Here is an 18,359-nt window from a genome sequence, read left to right on the forward strand (position 1 = left end):
GAGGGAGAGGACAGGGCCCAGGCTCTGCCCCAACCCTCCCCAGACTCCAGCTCAGGTGTGCAGAGCTCAGAGGGCACACCCAAACACACACACTTTGGTCTGGCTTCACACACATGGCAAGAGCATCATTTCTCTCTGTGAAACTCTCTGGAGTTTTTCCTCTAAACAAACCAAACCCAAAGCCCTGGGAGCCCTCATTTCCCAGCAGTTGCTGCAGCTTGGACACAAAGCTGGCACAGCACAGATGCAGGGCAGATGCCACGTGCTCCTGCTCACCTGAGGGAGGCAGCCAGGCTTGGCAGCACTGAATGAACCCTCTGCAGCACATCAGGCAAAGGGCATTTCCCAGGGCAGAGGCACAGGAGTGAGCCCAGGTACCTCCAGAGAACGGCCCTGCAAGTTCCCATCACACAATGCCAATAAACCAAGTCAGAACCTCTGGCAAAGGGCAGCAATAACACAAGAGACAGGCTCCCACTCAGGCTGCAGCTCAGCAGGGACACAGGAGGGTCTGGGGTGGAAAGCCAGAACACACAGACACATCGGGCCTCGCCCCCTGAGCATCCCCAAGGCAGCTAAAGCAAGAGCTGCTTCCCCAGGCAGAGCACCATAGCACCAAACACTGCCTCTCGGGGGTCACCTCGGTGCCCTGGAGATGAGATGGTCCCCACAGGACACAAAAACAGCCCTCAGAGCAAACACGGGGGGAGAGCCCCTGCTCCATTTATCTGCAGGGCTGCAGCCAGCATCCACCCAGTCCCCAGGTACAGCTCAGACCCAGCTATCACAGCCCTCTGTGCTTCAGCATCCTGCAGCCCATGAGGCATTACTGACTTGGATGTCATTTCTTGTACTTTCACTGTGAAAGGCAAAACACTGCTGGGTTATTGTAAAGGTTTGTCAGCTGTATCCTTTCCCAAGGTACTCTGCCTCTGCATCTCCCTGGATTTTATCAGTGTGGAAGGGCTTCTGCAAGTCAGCACAACTCCCAGCTTTTTTCATCATTTTCTTCTTAATCTATATGCATATTCCTCCTAATGTTAATGTGTGTTTTTAAAGCATAATTCGTATTGCATCTCGTGGTATTGTTTACTACACAGCAAAGCCAAACACATTCCTTTATTGTGCAGGCAAGAGCAGCCCCAGCCTGGGGTCTGGGTGTCCTCACAGGAGCACTATGCCCAAAGCCTGGCCCCACCAACCCCACATCTCACCCTGCACCCCAGCACCAGCTCTTTCTAAGGCAAACAACAACTTGTTACCAGCAAAATAAAATTAAGCCAATGTTTGTGTGTTTGACTGGCTGAAAGAGCAGGTGTGGTCTGTGCAATGCAAACTGTGAGGGAGCCCAATCATGTACCCTGAGGGACCCCAGAACAGACCCTGGGGGAGCCCCTGCACGGTCCCTGGACCTCCTTGTGTCCTTGGAAATGCCTCTGCTCCCACCCCACACTCCTGCCACCCTCAGCCAGCCCCCCCTGAGCAGCCACCGCTGCCGTCATCCCACTCTGCTCTTTATTTATTAAATTCATCATTAAACATTGATGCTGCTGTACAGTGAGCAGAGCAGGGCCGGGCTCTCCTACAGCTCCATCACATTGTGACAGGGGCACTGCCCACAAAGCCCGGCCAGGGCAGGGAGCTCGGTGCCTCTCAGCAGCGAGGGTCGGAGGGCGGCTGGCCAGCAGCTCCAGTGCCCCCACAGCACTGCCTGGAGCATCACCTGGAGCAGCACCTGGAGCATCACCTGGAGCATTGCCTGGAGCATCACCTGGAGCATCACCTGGAGCATCACCTGGAGCATCACCTGGAGCATCACCTGGAGCATCACCTGGAGCATCACCTGGAGCATTGCCTGGAGCATCACCTGGAGCATCACCTGGAGCATCACCTGGAGCAGCACCTGGAGCATTGCCTGGAGCATCACCTGGAGCAGCACCTGGAGCATCACCTGGAGCATTGCCTGGAGCATCACCTGGAGCATTGCCTGGAGCATCACCTGGAGCAGCACCTGGAGCATCACCTGGAGCATTGCCTGGAGCATCACCTGGAGCAGCACCTGGAGCATCACCTGGAGCATTGCCTGGAGCATCACCTGGAGCATCACCTGGAGCATTGCCTGGAGCATCACCTGGAGCATCACCTGGAGCATCACCTGGAGCATCACCTGGAGCATTGCCTGGAGCATCACCTGGAGCATCACCTGGAGCATTGCCTGGAGCATCACCTGGAGCATCACCTGGAGCATCACCTGGAGCAGCACCTGGAGCATTGCCTGGAGCATCACCCAGAACATTTCCCAGCTCATCACCCAGAACATTTCCCAGCTCTTCACCCAGAACATTTCCCAGCTCTTCACCCAGAACATTTCCCAGCTCATCACCCAGAACATTTCCCAGCTCATCACGCAGAGCATCACCCGCTGCTCCATGGGTGACCGGCAGGCTGAGCACACTGCACAGACGGAGCTGGAGGAGATCACCAGCAGAATCTCTGATCTGAGCAAATGGAGAGAAATCTTTAGTTTCCGTGGGTAAGATTTTCATTCTGCTTCTTTAACACAGTTTTAATTCCAGGCGGCTATTTAATGTAATTTTAAAAGTCATGTTTTAATACAAAACTTATGTGACAATGGTAAAAGTTCCTCGTGTACTCAGTAACGTAAATGCTACAGCTCTTACTCTCCCTTTGTTCTGGGGTTCTCTTCTGGCTGGGCTCCGGTTTCTCCACGTGCTAGCAATACCTCTGTTGGGTGTTTTAATTTGTACTTTATTTTACGTTTTCAGTTTGGAAATCGACAGCACGACTCATCAGGTAACTCCTTTTCCAAAGGTAATATTTTCTGTGTGTCTGGTGAGTTTTGGGCTGTCCTTGGTTGGCACAAGGACACACGTCTGTACCTGCAGCCCAGGTATCTCTGGAGATTCATTTCTCATGTTGCTTCTTTGAGAAAGAGATGTTCTCTTCAAATATTTTGAAATCAAAGGGACAGGACAGTCCAACACTTGATTAAACTTTCTGTCAAAAAATAATGGTTTTCACAGTGAGTTTTAGAAAACAAAGATCTCCAAAATGTAAGTATTTGGAAAACTTGCTGTGCCCTTAGGTTGGGAGCCACTGAAGGGTATTATTTCCTGTAATTCGGACAAACACAGCACTGTGACCTGCTCCAGTCATCAGCTCATAGGGATGTGTTGGGAATGTCTGAAGAAGTGAAGGGCACCCCTGTCCCAGGGCACCCCAGCCTGGCAGCGAACAGCCAGGCGTGGTGCCCACCCCCGAGCACGGGGGGAGCTCGGGGACAGACGTGCTGTCCCCTCCTGTCCCCTCCTGTCCCCTCCTGTCCGCTCCTGTCTGCTCCTGTCCGCTCCTGTCCACTCCTGTCCGCTCCTGTCCCCTCCTGTCCATTCCTGTCCACTCCTGTCCCCTCCTGTCCCCTCCTGTCCGCTCCTGTCCCCTCCTGTCCGCTCCTGTCCCCTCCTGTCCATTCCTGTCCATTCCTGTCCCCTCCTGTCCCCTCCTGTCCCCTCCTGTCCACTCCTCTCCACTCCTGTCCCCTCCTGTCCGCTCCTGTCCCCTCCTGTCCCCTCCTGTCCGCTCCTGTCCCCTCCTGTCCGCTCCTGTCCGCTCCTGTCCGCTCCTGTCCGCTCCTGTCCGCTCCTGTCCCCTCCTGTCCCCTCCTGTCCACTCCTCTCCACTCCTGTCCGCTCCTGTCCGCTCCTGTCCGCTCCTGTCCCCTCCTGTCCATTCCTGTCCCCTCCTGTCCCCACCTGCCCACTCCTGTCCCCTCCTGACCGCTCCTGTCCGCTCCTGTCCGCTCCTGTCCATTCCTGTCTCCACCTGTCCGCTCCTGTCCCCTCCTGTCCGCTCCTGTCCGCTCCTGTCCCCTCCTGTCCCTCCTGTCCGCTCCTGTCCCCTCCTGTCCCCTCCTGTCCCCTCCTGTCCGCTCCTGTCCGCTCCTGTCCCCTCCTGTCCGCTCCTGTCCCCTCCTGTCCCCTCCTGTCCCCTCCTGTCCGCTCCTGTCCGCTCCTGTCCGCTCCTGTCCCCTCCTGTCCCCTCCTGTCCGCTCCTGTCCCCTCCTGTCCCCTCCTGTCCGCTCCTGTCCCCTCCTGTCCCCTCCTGTCCGCTCCTGTCCATTCCTGTCCCCTCCTGTCCGCTCCTGTCCCCTCCTGTCCCCTCCTGTCCCCTCCTGTCCCCTCCTGTCCCCTCCTGTCCCCCAGCCAGGACGGAGCAGTGCTGCTGAAGGATCACCCGGAGCTGGGCAGTCCCCAGGGTCGCAGCCCCAGCCCCTCCTGCTCCCCCCGGGCGTGGGCGGCCGCCCCATCTCCCCGGACACGGCCATGGTGAGCTGCCTGCTGAATTAATTATGAGCTGTAATTGAATCTCCTGACGGCAGAGAGACCGGGGAGCCTTTCCTGGTGCTCTGACTGCAGGCTGCATCCTGCTGCCAGCTGAACAGGCAGTGCATGGATTATTTAGGAGACTCTTAACAAACAGGGCTGGAACCTTAAAGCTGATATACAATAATTCTCAGGAGAGAGCCAGTCAAATGACAACAAGCAACGTTTCCCTGCTCTCAGGGTTTTCCCTGAAAAACAGCCTCAGGACAAGAGGCAGGATGATGGAATCTTAGAATTGTTTGGCTTGGAAAGGGCCTTTAACACCATCAGTGAGGGATTTCAGCCTGGCCCCAAAAGCACTGCTGCCAGGTGCTGTTGTCCAGCAGTTCTGCAGGCAATGGCAGGACAGGCCCCAGAGCAATCTTCCCCGAAATCTGCTCTGTACCCAAATGTCAGTTATTACACGCTACAACCAAGCTTCAGCAGGGTGGCTGAGTGTTGAATGCAGTCCCTGCACTGAGCTCCAAACATCATCTTTGCTCTGAAGCTGTGAGGGCTGGCTCTAGGCAGGCAGTGTGACACTGCTATTCCAGAGCCTCATGCTGGGATGAGAGGTGTGACCCTGGTGCCTCCTCCTCCTCCAGAGGCTGCAGGAGCTGCTCTTCAGGAGCACGACCCCCCTCTTCAGCCGTGAGTGGGCAGCAGCTCGCTTCAGGTTCCACCCGCCACACTCGGATCTGGCCTACGCTCTGCAGGCAGGAAAGGTAAACGTGTCCCCCAGGGACTGCCACCCCCTGCCTGGTGTCCCCCAGGGACTGCCACCCCCTGCCTGGTGTCCCCCAGAGACTGCCACCCCCTGCCTGGTGTCCCCCAGGGACTGCCACCCCCTGCCTGGTGTCCCCCAGAGACTGCCACCCCCTGCCTGGTGTCCCCCAGGGACTGCCACCCCCTGCCTGGTGTCCCCCAGGGACCGGTGGCGGGTGCTCATGGGCAGGGCTCAGGAGAGATGCAGCAGGTTGCACCAAGCCTGTTTCCTTTCTGAGAATTAGATTTACCTAATTATTCCTGTGCCGCCTAGACATTCAACAAGTCACCCAGACTTCACCAGGAGACTTTCTTCTTCCTTATTTGCCATCACAGGATTGCATCCAAAAAACCAGAAGGCCAAGATACACACTCAAATTGTAAATCCCCATACCTTGTGTGGAGGCTGAAGTGCTGTGCAAGCACAGGCACCACTGCCCGCGTTCCGAGGCTCGCGGAGGGAGCACGGCCCCGATGCGGGTGGCAGCACGGTGGCAGCGGGGACAGGCACTCACATCACCCCTGGGCTGCCTCAGGCCCCTTTGCTGCCAGGCTGGAGGGGACAGAAACAAACCATGGGGTTTCCAGCACAGCTGGTACCTGGAGCTGGGAGCTCCCTGGCACGGGGGGAGGAAGGGCACCCACCCACAGGATCCCTGCTGCCCCCAGCACGTGGCCAGGGCTGTCCTGCAGCTTCTCCTCCACGAGGGCTTCTTGTTGTCCCCCTGGCCAGGGACTGTGGGAATGACATGAGCTCCTTCAGACTCCTCAGATAGCAGGGGCTGTTCTGTTCCCAGGGAGGAACAAGAGCCATTCTGGCAGCTGTACAAGCACACATCATCACATACCTGCTCTTCACAAGAGACACAGAATGTACTCACCTGGAAAGGTAAGTGCTGGGCCTCACGGCACACATAAAAATTATTTCCACGCAGTGTTTGCTCAGTGCCAGCCTCTGAGCTCAGGCAGACCAGATCCAGGTTCAGCTGTGCAGATACAGGTGGGGATATGCACTGGGAGAGAAGCTTTGGCTGGCCCCCAGGCAAGGCTTCCTCCCACCAAATCCTCTGATTTCGGGACACGTGTCCCCCAGTCCCAGCCCCTGCTGTCCCCTGGCACAGGCTGTGCCGGCTCGGGCGGCACCAGCAGGGGCAGGCACTGGCCACAGCCCTGGCAGAGACCCTGTGGGCAGCAGGAGGAGGTGGCAGAGCCGTCGTGTGCCTTGTCACTGCCCCTATCACCATGGTGCCACGCGAGGGCTGCAGAGCCAGCAGCTTCACAGACAGAGTGAGTATGGATTTTCCTTAAAGACATATTGAAACATAGAATCTCCAACACCTGCACTACAAACAGCCACCAGCCAGGTCCTGGTGCAGCCCCAGGTACATCCCCTCCCCTTCACCAAAGCCCATCTTCCTTCTCCTGCACAAAGGAGAATCCTGTCAGCACAAAGCTGCTCCCCTGAAACCCAGCACAGAGCCAGAGCCCCCGGCTGGGGAAGGGGCAGAGCAAACCTTTGCATTGCTCTTTCACTTGACCAACAGAGCCATAGGATGCACAAGCTCAGCTTTTTGGTATAATTCATGTCTCCTTTACACCACCCTCGCGTTGCTCTGCCCAACAGACCCGGCTGTTCGAGTTCTCTGAGAAAGCTGCTGCCCAGGGCTTCATCTCTGATCACATCAGCTGTGTAAGTGGGGATAACTGCTTTATCCATGTTATTTTCTTGCTAAATTACATCTTATTTCCCATTCAAATTGGGCATTTTGGACACAGAAATGTCATCATCATCAGGACGTTCACACAGTTGATGTACAGCTAGTTCATGGATCATGTCCAGCCTTTCCTATGGGAAGGGATCCTGCTCCCATGGAAATCCCTGTGACTTTATGCATTATTCCAGCTCTCTCAGCCCACAAACAATGGGTAAACAGGGCATTTTGTACATCATGCAAAGATGTGATTCCTTGCAGCCTCAGCAAAAGTATGGGAAAAACTGTACAAAACATTTTTAGCCAATAACTGGAAGTTCATTTTTTCTTTTCTTTCCCTGATCCTATTCGACAGAATTAGTTACAACATTTTCCTGGAATAACACCTTCCTTATCTAACTCAACACACTCACCTAAGGCTGTATTGAAGCAGAGGAATTGTGTTAATTAATTAAATATGATTTACTGGCCATAATTCCTCCCCTGTGACCCCTTATTTCTTTTTCCAGTTCAAAGGTGAAGGAAGCCATGGAGTGATCCTGTTTTTGTACAGTTTACTTTTCTCTAGGACACTTGAAAGGTATATTTCACTTTTTAAAAATTTTCCTGTAGTTTGGTTAGATCTTCTGAAAAGCCTTTTCCTTTTCTCCCATTTCTGTAGGTCAGGCAGGGAGGTACGGTGTTGCCTCTGGCACAGGCCCAGGGCTGCCCTGATGATCTGTGCTTGGCCACACAGGGTCCAAGAGGATTTGGGTGGCACAGCTCCTCTGCTGAGCGTCAGTTCTGGAAACATCACCTGTACAGAGGTAGGATCAGCCACATGCCTCAGGCGTTCTGGTTTTATTTTTCCCATATAAATATTTTTTATTTAGGGAAAAATTATCACTTGTTAATTAATCCAAAGATAAAAAGAAGCATAAGTAATGAACTTTTTTTTAATGAAAAAATATTTTGCAATATTAATCATGTCTGTGCACTTAAAAAAGAGATGATGATGATGATGATGATTATGATGATGATGATGATGATGATGATGATAGGAGCAATAATTTTAAAAAAGCCGCTGTCAGCCTGGCATCTCCTGCTGGCGAGGGTCGGGACAGAGCTGGGAGCAGGGCACCGCCCGCAAAGGGCATTTCCCGGGGCTGTTTCCACAGGCCGTGCTCAGCCTGCTGCTCACCGGACGGGCCAGCCCGAGGGAGCTCGGCGGGGACCGGGAGCCGGGAACCGGAGCTGCGGATGGGGACGGGGATGGGGACGGGGACGGGGATGGGGATGGGGATAACGAACCCCGGCAGCGGCGGTACCCGGTGGGATTTCTGCACTGGGAGCGAGAGCCGGGACAGCGACAGGTGAGAGCAGGGGCACGGGACACGGGACAGGGACAGGGACAGGGAGAGGGGACAGGGACACGGGACACGGGACAGGGACAGGGAGAGGGGACAGGGACACGGAACAGGGACAGGGACAGGGGACAGGGACAGGGAGAGGGGACAGGGACACGGGACGGGGACAGGGAGAGGGGACAGGGACACGGGACAGGGACAGGGAGAGGGGACAGGGACAGGGGACAGGGACAGGGGACAGGGACAGGGGACAGGGACAGGGGACAGGAACAGGGACACGGGACAGGGACAGGGGACAGGAACAGGGACACGGGACAGGGACAGGGGACAGGAACAGGGACACGGCCCGGGCCCGGCACGGGACAGCTCCCGGTAAGCGTGTCCCGCCAGGTGAGCCCCGGGCTGCGCACGCCCCGGGTGCCCGTGTGGCTGTGCAGTGTCTCGGGCAGGCACGGCGTGCTCTTCTGCACCGACAGCCGGCTGCTCTCCGACTGGAAATCCGAGAGAATTTTCCACCTGTACTTCTGCAGTGGGCAGCAGGAGCAGACCCGAACTGCCCACCTGACGATAGGTACGGACCCGGGCTTACCAGGGACTGAGGGATGGGAGTCACTGTCGAGAACTGTTGTTGTGTTAAAGACTCAATACAAAGTTTAAACGTACCAGAAAACAGGACTGTTTCAGGATTAATTCAAAATTTATAATAACCTTCTCTCCAGCTGCCGTGGTTTTACCCCATCCAGCCCTCAAGCCCCACGCAGCCACTCACTCACTCCCCCACCAGCAGGATCAGGGAGGGAACTGCAGGGGTAGGAAATGAAGAACTTGTGGGTTGAGACAAAGACAGGTTAATAAGAAAAGCAAAAGCCACACACGCGCGCCAAGGAAAACAAAGAATGAATTCACTTCCTCCAGAGGCAGGCAGGTGTTCAGCCACCTCCAGGAGGGCGGGGTCCCATCACACACAGCAGTGACTTGGGAAGACAAACACCGTACTCAAAAGTCCCCCTCCCTTTCTCTTCCTTCCCCTTTATACACTTTATACACTGAGCATGATGTCACACGGTCTGGAATATCCCTTTGATCATTTTGGGTCCTCTGTCCTGGCTGTGTCTTCTCCCAGCCTGCCACGCACTCCCAACTTCCTCACCAGCAGGAGGAACCCAAAAGGCCTTGGCTATGCCAGCAATAACAAAACCATCTCTGAATTATCAGCTGGGTTCTACGCAAATCCAAACCACAGCCCCACACCAGGCACTGGGAAGGCAATGAATTCTACCCCAGACAAAACCTGCACACCCACCTGCCCGGCTGACTGAGGCTGAAGTCTGTCTTGCTGCTCAGCACCAGGTGCCACCATGGCCCTCGTGTTCCCCACCAAGTTTCATATCCCCCCAGGAGGGATAAACTGCTCCTGTAGCAACGCTTGGGTTGTGAACCAGGTTTTGTGCTTGGGGTGCAAGGTTCTTGTTTCTCTGCTGCTGTGCATCACTTACCTTCCTCGCTGGGTGCCTCCTTCCTTGCTCTCCTTTCACTGCAGCATTTAAAGCAAAGTCAGAACCTTGAAACTAAAGGGTAAATCTGCACGGAAGTAGAGTGATTTGAGATCAACTGTCATGATACCTGGTGTGGCCACAGATCCTATCTGAGCATCTGCTCAGAAAAGCAACATGCAAACACACTGTGCAAGGAGCCCAGGGCTGCACTTAGAGCACCGGAATTTCCCGGGGGCCCCAGGGGCAGGGTCAGTCCCCAGCTCGGGGGGCCCTGCTTGAGCTCCCCCAGCTCCCTGGGGCAGACCAGCAGCACATCTGCACCAACACGGCTGCAGAAGCTTCTGCTTTTAACCTTCACTGAAGCCTTTCGGAGTGGGGTTGGGTTTTTAAGATTTTTTTTTAGACATTTATTTTTCATTTCCTCTTCAGACACTCATTCGCATCACTGGGAAGAGGCTCAAAGAGAAGGCCCCTGCAGCCCAGGGAGGAGGCGCCCAGCCCTGGAGATGGCAATCAGGACCAAGTGGGCAGGTGCAACCATCAGCTGGAACGGGACAGACCCCTTCTTTTGAGGAGTGAGCACAATGGACCCCTGCTCCTGAAGGAGCATCTAGCACACATTACCAACTCCACTGGTCACTGCAGTCTGGGGGACAAAACCTCTCTCCCCAGACAAACAACCTTTGGTGCACTGAAGGGACGCCCTGCCCACAAGGCATCACACCTTGAGTGGGCACTGGGGGAACAGCCACCTGCAGCCCTGTCCCACTGCACACCCTCTTCAGGTGCTAGGATGCAGGTTCTCCTGCTTCCCACCACAGCTGGCAGGAAAAAGTCCCCGCACAGCTGCCTGGAGGGATTTAAAAGCTGCGCAGATTGGATGGGATGTGTGATTTGGGAACTTGGTTTAGTGGTGGCCTTGGCAGTGCTGCGGTAATGGTCGGACCTGTTGGGTCTTAGAGGGCTTTTCCAACCCAAACTGTTCTGGGGTTCTGTGATTCAGTGATTTTACTGCCACTGCCAAATCCTGGCACCCTGCATTAGCCTGACAAGCGTGGGCAGGGCACATTGCTTCCAGCTCACAGAAACCACTGTCCGCTTCCTTTTTCACTGCCATTACTCCAAAACGACCTGTCAGTCACACCCTTAACGTTGCTAATGACAACTAACAATAAACCTTCTGCAAGTGATCCAGAAGCTTGGTTCAAATTTATTGAATTGAATAAATTAAATTTATATTGAACTGAATAATTTAATATATTCCATTTTATAAAATAAGAAGTGGTGACCCCCAGTCTGAGATTGTGCTGGGCCAGGATGAGATGCTGGTTACACCTGGCGTGGGGTCTGCACTGCGCTGCCCATCTCCAGTTTCTGCCCAGCTCAGGGCACCGCGGAGCTCGAGGTGTCCCCGGCGCGGAGCTGCGGCTCAGCCCGAGCGCTGCAGGGGACGGACAGCGCCGCTGACAGGGACCGGTCCCGGTGTCACTGCCTGGTCCCAGTGTCACTGTCCGGTGCCGGTGTCACTGCATGGTCCGGTGTGTCACTGTCCGGTGCCGGTGTCACTGCCCGGTCCCGGTGTCACTGTCCGGTCCTGTGTCACTGCCCGGTCCCGGTGTCACTCTCTGGTCCCGGTGTCACTGCCCGGTCCCGGTGTCACTCTCTGGTCCCGGTGTCACTGTCCGGTCCCGGTGTCACTGTCCGGTCCCGGTGTCACTGCATGATCCGGTGTGTCACTGTCCGGTGCCGGTGTCACTGCCCAGTCCCAGTGTCACTGTCCGGTCCCGGTGTCACTGCCCAGTCCCGGTGTCACTGTCCGGTCCCGGTGTCACTCTCTGGTCCCGGTGTCACTCTCCGGTCCCGGTGTCACTGTCCGGTCCCGGTGTCACTCTCTGGTCCCGGTGTCACTCTCCGGTCCCGGTGTCACTCTCCGGTCCCGGTGTCACTGCCCGGTCCCAGTGTCACTGTCCGGTCCCGGTGTCACTCTCCGGTCCCGGTGTCACTGCCCGGTCCCGGTGTCACTGTCCGGTCCCGGTGTCACTGCCCGGTCCCGGTGTCACTGTCCGGTCCCAGTGTCACTGCCCGGTCCCGGTGTCACTGTCCGGTCCCGGTGTCACTGCCCGGTCCCGGTGTCACTCTCCGGTCCCGGTGTCACTCTCCGGTCCCGGTGTCACTGTCCGGTCCCGGTGTCACTCTCTGGTCCCGGTGTCACTCTCCGGTCCCGGTGTCACCCGGTCCCGGGGTCACTCTCCGGTCCCGCTGTCACTGTCCGGTCCCGGTGTCACTCTCTGGTCCCGGTGTCACTGTCCGGTCCCGGTGTCACTGCCCGGTCCCGGTGTCACTCTCCGGTCCCGGTGTCACTGCCCGGTCCCGGTGTCACTCTCCGGTCCCGGTGTCACTGCCCGGTCCCGGTGTCACTCTCTGGTCCCGGTGTCACTGTCCGGTCCTGTGTCACTGTCTGGTCCCGGTGTCACTGTCCGGTCCCGGTGTCACTCTCCGGTCCCGGTGTCACTGTCCGGTCCCGGTGTCACTGCCCGGTCCCGGTGTCCCTCTCCGGTCCCGGTGTCACTGCCCCGTCCCGGTGATACTCTCCGGTCCCGGTGCCACTGCCCGGCCCCGGTGTCACTGCCCGGTCCCGGTGTCACTGTCCGGTCCCGGTGTCACTGTCCGGTCCCGGTGTCACTGCCCGGTCCCGGTGTCACTCTCCGGTCCCGGTGTCACTCTCTGGTCCCGGTGTCACTGCCCGGTCCCGGTGTCACTGCCCGGTCCCGGTGTCACTCTCTGGTCCCGGTGTCACTCTCTGGTCCCGGTGTCACTGTCCGGTCCCGGTGTCACTGCCCGGTCCCGGTGTCACTGTCCGGTGCCGGTGTGTCACTGTCCGGTGCCGGTGTCACTGCCCGGTCCCGGTGTCACTCTCTGGTCCCGGTGTCACTGTCCGGTCCCGGTGTCACTGCCCGGTCCCGGTGTCACTCTCTGGTCCCGGTGTCACTCTCTGGTCCCGGTGTCACTCTCCGGTCCCGGTGTCACTGCCCGGTCCCGGTGTCACTGTCCGGTCCCGGTGTCACTCTCTGGTCCCGGTGTCACTGCCCGGTCCCGGTGTCACTCTCTGGTCCCGGTGTCACTCTCTGGTCCCGGTGTCACTGTCCGGTCCCGGTGTCACTGCCCGGTCCCGGTGTCACTGCCCGGTCCCGGTGTCACTCTCTGGTCCCGGTGTCACTCTCTGGTCCCGGTGTCACTCTCCGGTCCCGGTGTCACTGCCCGGTCCCGGTGTCACTCTCCGGTCCCGGTGTCACTGCCCGGTCCCGGTGTCACTGCCCGGTCCCGGTGTCACTCTCCGGTCCTGTGTCACTGCCCGGTCCCGGTGTCACTGCCCGGTCCCGGTGTCACTGTCCGGAGCAGTGCGGGCGGTCCCGCGCGGTGCATGCCGGGAGCGGGGCAGGGACCGCGCGCAGCCGCTGCTTGCCCAGCACCGCCCCAGCCATCATCATCATCATCATCATCATCATCCTCCTCCTCCTCCTCCTCCTCCTCTTCCTCATCCTCCTCCTCCTCCTCCTCCTCCTCCTTCTCCTCCCCTCTCCTCCCCTCCCCTCCCCTCCCCTCCCCTCTCCTCTCCTCCCCTCCCCTCCCCTCCGCTCGGTTCCCAGCGCGGCCCGATGCTGGCGGCAGTGCCGAGGAGCGATGAGCCGCCCGTCCTCGGCCGGGCCCGGCCCTAGCAAGCCTTGCGGGAAGCAGCAGCAGCAGCAGCAGCAGCAGCAGCAGCAGCAGCAGCAGCAGCAGCAGCAGCAGCAGCAGCAGCAGCAGCAGCAGCAGCACGCCCCGTCCCCCGCCGCCGTCCTGCCGGGCACCGGCGGCACTTCTCCGCCGCCTCCCCCTCCTCCTCTTCCTCCCCCCCAGCAGCAGCAGCAGCAGCAGCAGGAGCAGCAGCAGGAGCTGACCTCGCTCTTCGAGTGCCCCATCTGCTTCGACTATGTCCTGCCGCCCATCCTGCAGTGCCAGGCCGGGCACCTGGTGTGCAAGCAATGCCGGCAGCAGCTGAGCCTCTGTCCCACCTGCCGGGGCCCCCTCACCCCCAACATCAGGAACCTGGCCATGGAGAAGGTGGCCTCGGCCGTCCTCTTCCCGTGCAAGGTAAGGATGAGGGGCTGGACAGGGGGACCGCCCGGACCACCCCCGTCCCTGTTCCCCTGCAGAAAACCCCCACCCATCATCCCCACATCCAGATCCCCAGATCCCCCTGCAGAGGACACCCACCCATCACCCCAGGTGTTGAAACTAGAATCCTCTGTTCTTTTTAAAGAAAAGGAAAATCCAAGCCAGGACATCTCCAGCTGATCTGGACGGATCAGGTCTAACTGCAACAGCAGATCTAACTACAACTCAGCCGTACAGCCCGTTTTATCTAAGTGCTTGTGTTAGGAAAAAACAACCACAAAATACAAGAAGAATCCATTTTAAGTGGAAACAAATACTAAGTAAAAGCTCAGCTTAAATCCAGGCTACATACAAGTTATGTAAAATTTGCAATGAGCACGAGAGCTCTGGCTGATCACCTGTGTTTCCAGTTGACGGGTGGGAGCAGCGAATACGAGTGCTGGTGCCTTTCCTGATGGCTTCTGTTTGGTCTCTTTCCAGTATGCCACAACAGGCTGCTCCCTGGCACTCCACCACACAGAAAAGCCAAAACATGAAGCCATGTGTGAGTACCGTCCCTACTCCTGCCCGTGCCCTGGTACCTCCTGTGACTGGGAGGGGTCCTTGGAAGCCGTCATGTCCCACCTCATGCATGCCCACAAAAGCATTACCACCCTTCAGGGAGAAGACATCATTTTCCTTGCCACAGACATTAACCTGCCAGGGGCGGTGGACTGGGTGATGATGCAGTCGTGCTTTGGTCACCACTTCATGCTGGTGCTGAAGAAACAGGAGAAGTGTGAAGGTCACCAGCAGTTTTTTGCCACCGTGCTGCTCATTGGCACCCGTAAGCAGGCAGAGAACTTTCAGTACAGACTGGAGCTGCACGGCAGCTGCCACCGGCTGACCTGGGAGGCGTCTCCCTGCTCCATCCACGACGGCGTGTCCGTGGCCATCCGCAGCAGCAACTGCCTCGTTTTTGATACAGCTACCGCACACCTTTTTGCTGACAACGGAAACCTCGGCATCAACGTGACAATTTCTATGTGCTGCCCATGATGCATTGCTAGTGAGACTTGAGCTGTCTGGATGTAGTGCTTCAGCAGGGTTTGGTTTTGGTTCCTGTTTTTTACGCTGTTCAGCTATGTCATCTTGTATGCTAAGGCTTCTGACTAGCCAACGGTTGTAACTTTGGGCAGAAGAGGAACAAGAGTGTGCTGTAAGTAACATGAGCGGGACAAGGTCTTTTAAAATTCTTGGGTGCCTTAGGAAGATTATACACACAGAGTTACCTTTTATAATTATATTTTATGTAAAGAGTGCTTCCATTAGATATGTGGCTTAAGAGGCTCCTGTTTGGAGCACATCTAGAAGCCCTTTCAGCAGCAGTACAGACTCCTTCTGTCACAGGTGGGCTTTAATAAAAGGCTTTAGTATCACAAGAGGGTTTGGTTTGGAAGAGATGATTATGTGTTCCAATCCTCCTGCCATGGGCAGGGACATCTTCCAATATCTCAGATGGCTCCAAGCCCTGCCCAGCCTGGCCCTGGACACTTCCAGGGATCCAGGCTCAGCCACATCTGCTCTGGGCACCTGTGCCAGGGACTCCCCACCCTCCCAGGGAACAATTCCTTCCCAATTCCTTCCTGCCCTCTGGCAGTGGGAAGCCAGTCCCCCTTGTCCTGTCTCTCCAGGCCCTTGTCCAAAGTCCCTCTCCAGCTCTCTTGTAACACCCTTAGGCACTGGAAGGGGCTCTAAGTTCTCATCATTTGCCCTTAGTGAAGCCATATTGGCTATCACAAGTCACCTTATTTTCCATGTGCCTTAGCATCGTTTCCAGGAGGATTTTTCCAGGTGTTGAGGTGAGACCTGACCACCTATAGTTCTGTGGATCTCCCTAATTCCTCTTTCTGAAAAAGGGGGGGTTATGTTTCCCATTTTGGAGTAAGTGGGAACTTCTCTGGACTGCCACAACTTCTCTAACATGATGGATAGTGGCCAAGCCACTTCTTCCACCAGTCCCTCTGAACCCACGGGTGCATCTCATCATGTCCCATGGACTTGTGCACCTTCAGGTCCCTTAGACCTCCTCGACCCCGATGCTCTCCTACTGCTGGCAGTTCTTTGCTGCTCTCTGCCTTTGCCTCCTGTGACTTGGCCAGTGTGGCTGGAGCAGCTTGCCATGAAGGCTGAGTCAGAAACGTGGCTGAGTGCCTCAGCCTTCTCCACATCCCAGGGAACTGGGTTTCCTATTTCCTTCCATAGAGGGTCCACATTCTCTCAAGTCTTCCTTTTATCACCAGTGTACCTATAGAGGTTGCTCTGCTTGTTGCCATTGATGCCTCTGGCCAGATTTAATTCTTTCAGGCTTTGGCAGTCCTAACCTGATCCCTTACAATCTCTCTGTACTCCTCCCTGGCTGCCTGTCCTTTCCTAGTAGATGAGAGAGTAGGTGAGAAAGGAAAGAAATCCAAGCAGCCTCTCACAGGAGAAGCTGTGAGGGGAGCAGTAGGTACTTCAGCAATATTTCTCCATTCCCTGCTACCTTATGGAAGGGAAGGGCACTGGGTCAGCTGTGGTGGCTTTAACAGGAAAAAGGAGAGAAGGGGCTGGGGCACATTTCACAGAGCATGGAACTGTTGGCTCCTGTCTGCTTTAGGGAGATGGGGCCAGGTACAGGGGCAAGCAGGAGGCACAGGTTTCACAGACTGCAGATGGCTGGAGCCAGTGACACAGGGTTGTCCATCTGCAGCTGCCCTGGGACACGCTCTACTATTGATTATTGTCAAAGATTCATAATATAGCAAGAGCTTTATGGCCAGTGTCTTGTCATTTGCTATTTAAGTTTTGTTGCCATATTTCTTTTATTTTGCAATAAATATTTTGCAAAACCTCCACTGAGGAGCTGTACTAACACACGAGTGCGTGGCAGCTGCTCCGTGGTTTTGTGGTGTGCTCGGCCATGCTGGATCAGCTGGGATCCCCTGGCACGGGCTGGCTCTCCCTGGAGGGTCCTTGCCCCTGCCACCTCCCAGCCCCGCTGCTGGACACACGAGCAGAGGAACTGGGTGGGGATGTGAGTCCCAGGGACAACAGTGACAGCCTGACCTGTGCAACTGAATCATGGGGCTGTCACCACAATTGACTCGGCCTGCAGCTCCCCCCTGCCACAGGAACGTTCTGCTGGAGTCACTGACAGCAAATACCAGCTCCACACACGGCTGTGCTAAATCTTGTCCGTGCACCATTTGGAGGAGGCACTGAGCCACGAGGTGACACTGCCAGGGGGAAGCCTCACAATGGTGGAAAATGGCAGGTAAAGGGACAGGTGAGGCTTGGTGTGAATAAATACAATACAAAAGGAGGAAAACCAGTCCTGACTGTTCCTCCTGGGAGAGCTCTGGAGTTATGTCCAAGCCCAAAGCAGCCGTCACCAGCACCTGGCAGCAGCCCTCAGAAAAGTGCACAGGAACAAGTTTGGCCTCAGTGAAGGGAAGCTCGGTCTGGCTGCAAGAACTTGGAAGTGACCATGTAGAAAACCTCCCAAGGAATTACTCTCTAGGCACTGAATACCAACAATTAAAGATTCTACAGCTGGTGTCGCTTACATTGTGCCAGCAGAACTCCAGCAGCATCAGCCTGGTGAACTAATTGCCTCCTGCATAAACAGGATCGAAATCAAGCTATGGTTCCAACAGCTGTCACCACCTGTGCTTTCATCAGGATTTAAGCAAGAATTCCTAAGGATTTGATTAATTTTTCTGTAATTTGGTAAAACTTATAGTGGAAGGTAATTTGCTTATTGACATTTGGGACATAAGAGGATTTTTGCATAAAGCAAAGCTCCAAAGTGTGTCTTTGAATATAGCAGGATTAATTAATTACTCCAGTGTTATCTATAACCCACATAAGTTAACACACTTTATCATTAGGTCTGTCCACACCATTCAGTTCTGAAGGAGTAGCAAACTCTTGCTAGATTTCACCTAAAAAAACCCCAAACAAAACGAACCCATCACCTTGTGTCTTTTCTGACTGAAACTGAGTTTAGGATAAGGAATACCTCAGTTGGCACTGCCAAGAAGGGAGGTGTTTCCAGTTCAGGTCACCTAGTAGACAAGTGACATTCATTTCAGGATTCCCTGAGGTTTCAGGTTTTCCGCCCAAGGCAGCTGATATGACTTCCCAAGTAAAGTTGTGACAGTTCCTTAAGACATTCAGAAGAGATTATTGAGGCCTGCCTGGTTTTCTGAACAGAACTGACCCCTCTCAAGCCCCCAGCCTTGAAAGGGATGGTGAAGCATATCTGGACAGAGCTTGCAGCAGGCAGACCTGCATGCCGGGCAGACCCCCAGCCAGGCTACAACACCTGGGAGGTGCCCTGAGCCCCTTGGCTGCTCTCCAGCCCACCAGGACCATCTGCTGTGGAAGGTGATGCCCAGGGAGCAAAAGCTGTGCCTGGGAAGCAACTTTTCTGTTGCTAGAGTTCTCCCTAAAAACTATTTCCGTTTCAAATACAAATGAAAA

The 18,359-nt window shown here is 55.8% G+C and overlaps 2 protein-coding genes across 2 annotated transcripts; both read left to right on the plus strand.

The window, feature by feature from the left end:
- Positions 1 to 2,306: 2,306 nt before the first annotated feature.
- MINDY4B (MINDY family member 4B) lies at positions 2,307 to 10,834 on the plus strand. The gene is made up of 12 exons (XM_088060777.1): positions 2,307 to 2,533; positions 2,787 to 2,814; positions 4,221 to 4,343; positions 4,985 to 5,104; positions 5,942 to 6,017; positions 6,238 to 6,431; positions 6,769 to 6,834; positions 7,366 to 7,436; positions 7,518 to 7,662; positions 8,014 to 8,208; positions 8,503 to 8,773; positions 10,128 to 10,834. Exons 1-12 carry the CDS (start codon positions 2,430 to 2,432, stop codon positions 10,268 to 10,270), a joined length of 1,536 nt encoding a protein of 511 aa, XP_087916903.1. The 5' UTR covers positions 2,307 to 2,429; the 3' UTR covers positions 10,271 to 10,834.
- A 2,465-nt stretch (positions 10,835 to 13,299) lies between these two features.
- Positions 13,300 to 16,729, plus strand: SIAH2 (siah E3 ubiquitin protein ligase 2). Its single transcript, XM_014254301.2, has 2 exons — positions 13,300 to 13,829; positions 14,334 to 16,729. The coding sequence occupies exons 1-2, from the start codon at positions 13,380 to 13,382 to the stop codon at positions 14,889 to 14,891; spliced, it is 1,008 nt and encodes a 335-aa protein (XP_014109776.2). The 5' UTR covers positions 13,300 to 13,379; the 3' UTR covers positions 14,892 to 16,729.
- The last annotated feature ends 1,630 nt before the right edge of the window (positions 16,730 to 18,359 follow it).

Source organism: Pseudopodoces humilis, chromosome 11 (genome assembly GCF_049639895.1).
Source record: "Pseudopodoces humilis isolate 2021_Gansu_Grassland_sample_001 chromosome 11, ASM4963989v1, whole genome shotgun sequence".
Taxonomy (NCBI): Eukaryota; Metazoa; Chordata; class Aves; order Passeriformes; family Paridae; genus Pseudopodoces; species Pseudopodoces humilis.

Excerpts from the sequence above, each read along its gene's own strand:
- MINDY4B (XM_088060777.1), top strand. The coding sequence starts at position 2,430 with ATGGGTGACCGGCAGGCTGAGCACACTGCACAGACGGAGCTGGAGGAG. Across the intron at positions 2,534-2,786 it reads GAAATCTTTAGTTTCCGTGG|TTTGGAAATCGACAGCACGA; the intron begins GTAAGATTTTCA and ends TTACGTTTTCAG. Across the intron at positions 7,437-7,517 it reads TTCTCTAGGACACTTGAAAG|GTCAGGCAGGGAGGTACGGT; the intron begins GTATATTTCACT and ends CCATTTCTGTAG.
- SIAH2 (XM_014254301.2), top strand. The coding sequence starts at position 13,380 with ATGAGCCGCCCGTCCTCGGCCGGGCCCGGCCCTAGCAAGCCTTGCGGG. Across the intron at positions 13,830-14,333 it reads CCGTCCTCTTCCCGTGCAAG|TATGCCACAACAGGCTGCTC; the intron begins GTAAGGATGAGG and ends GTCTCTTTCCAG.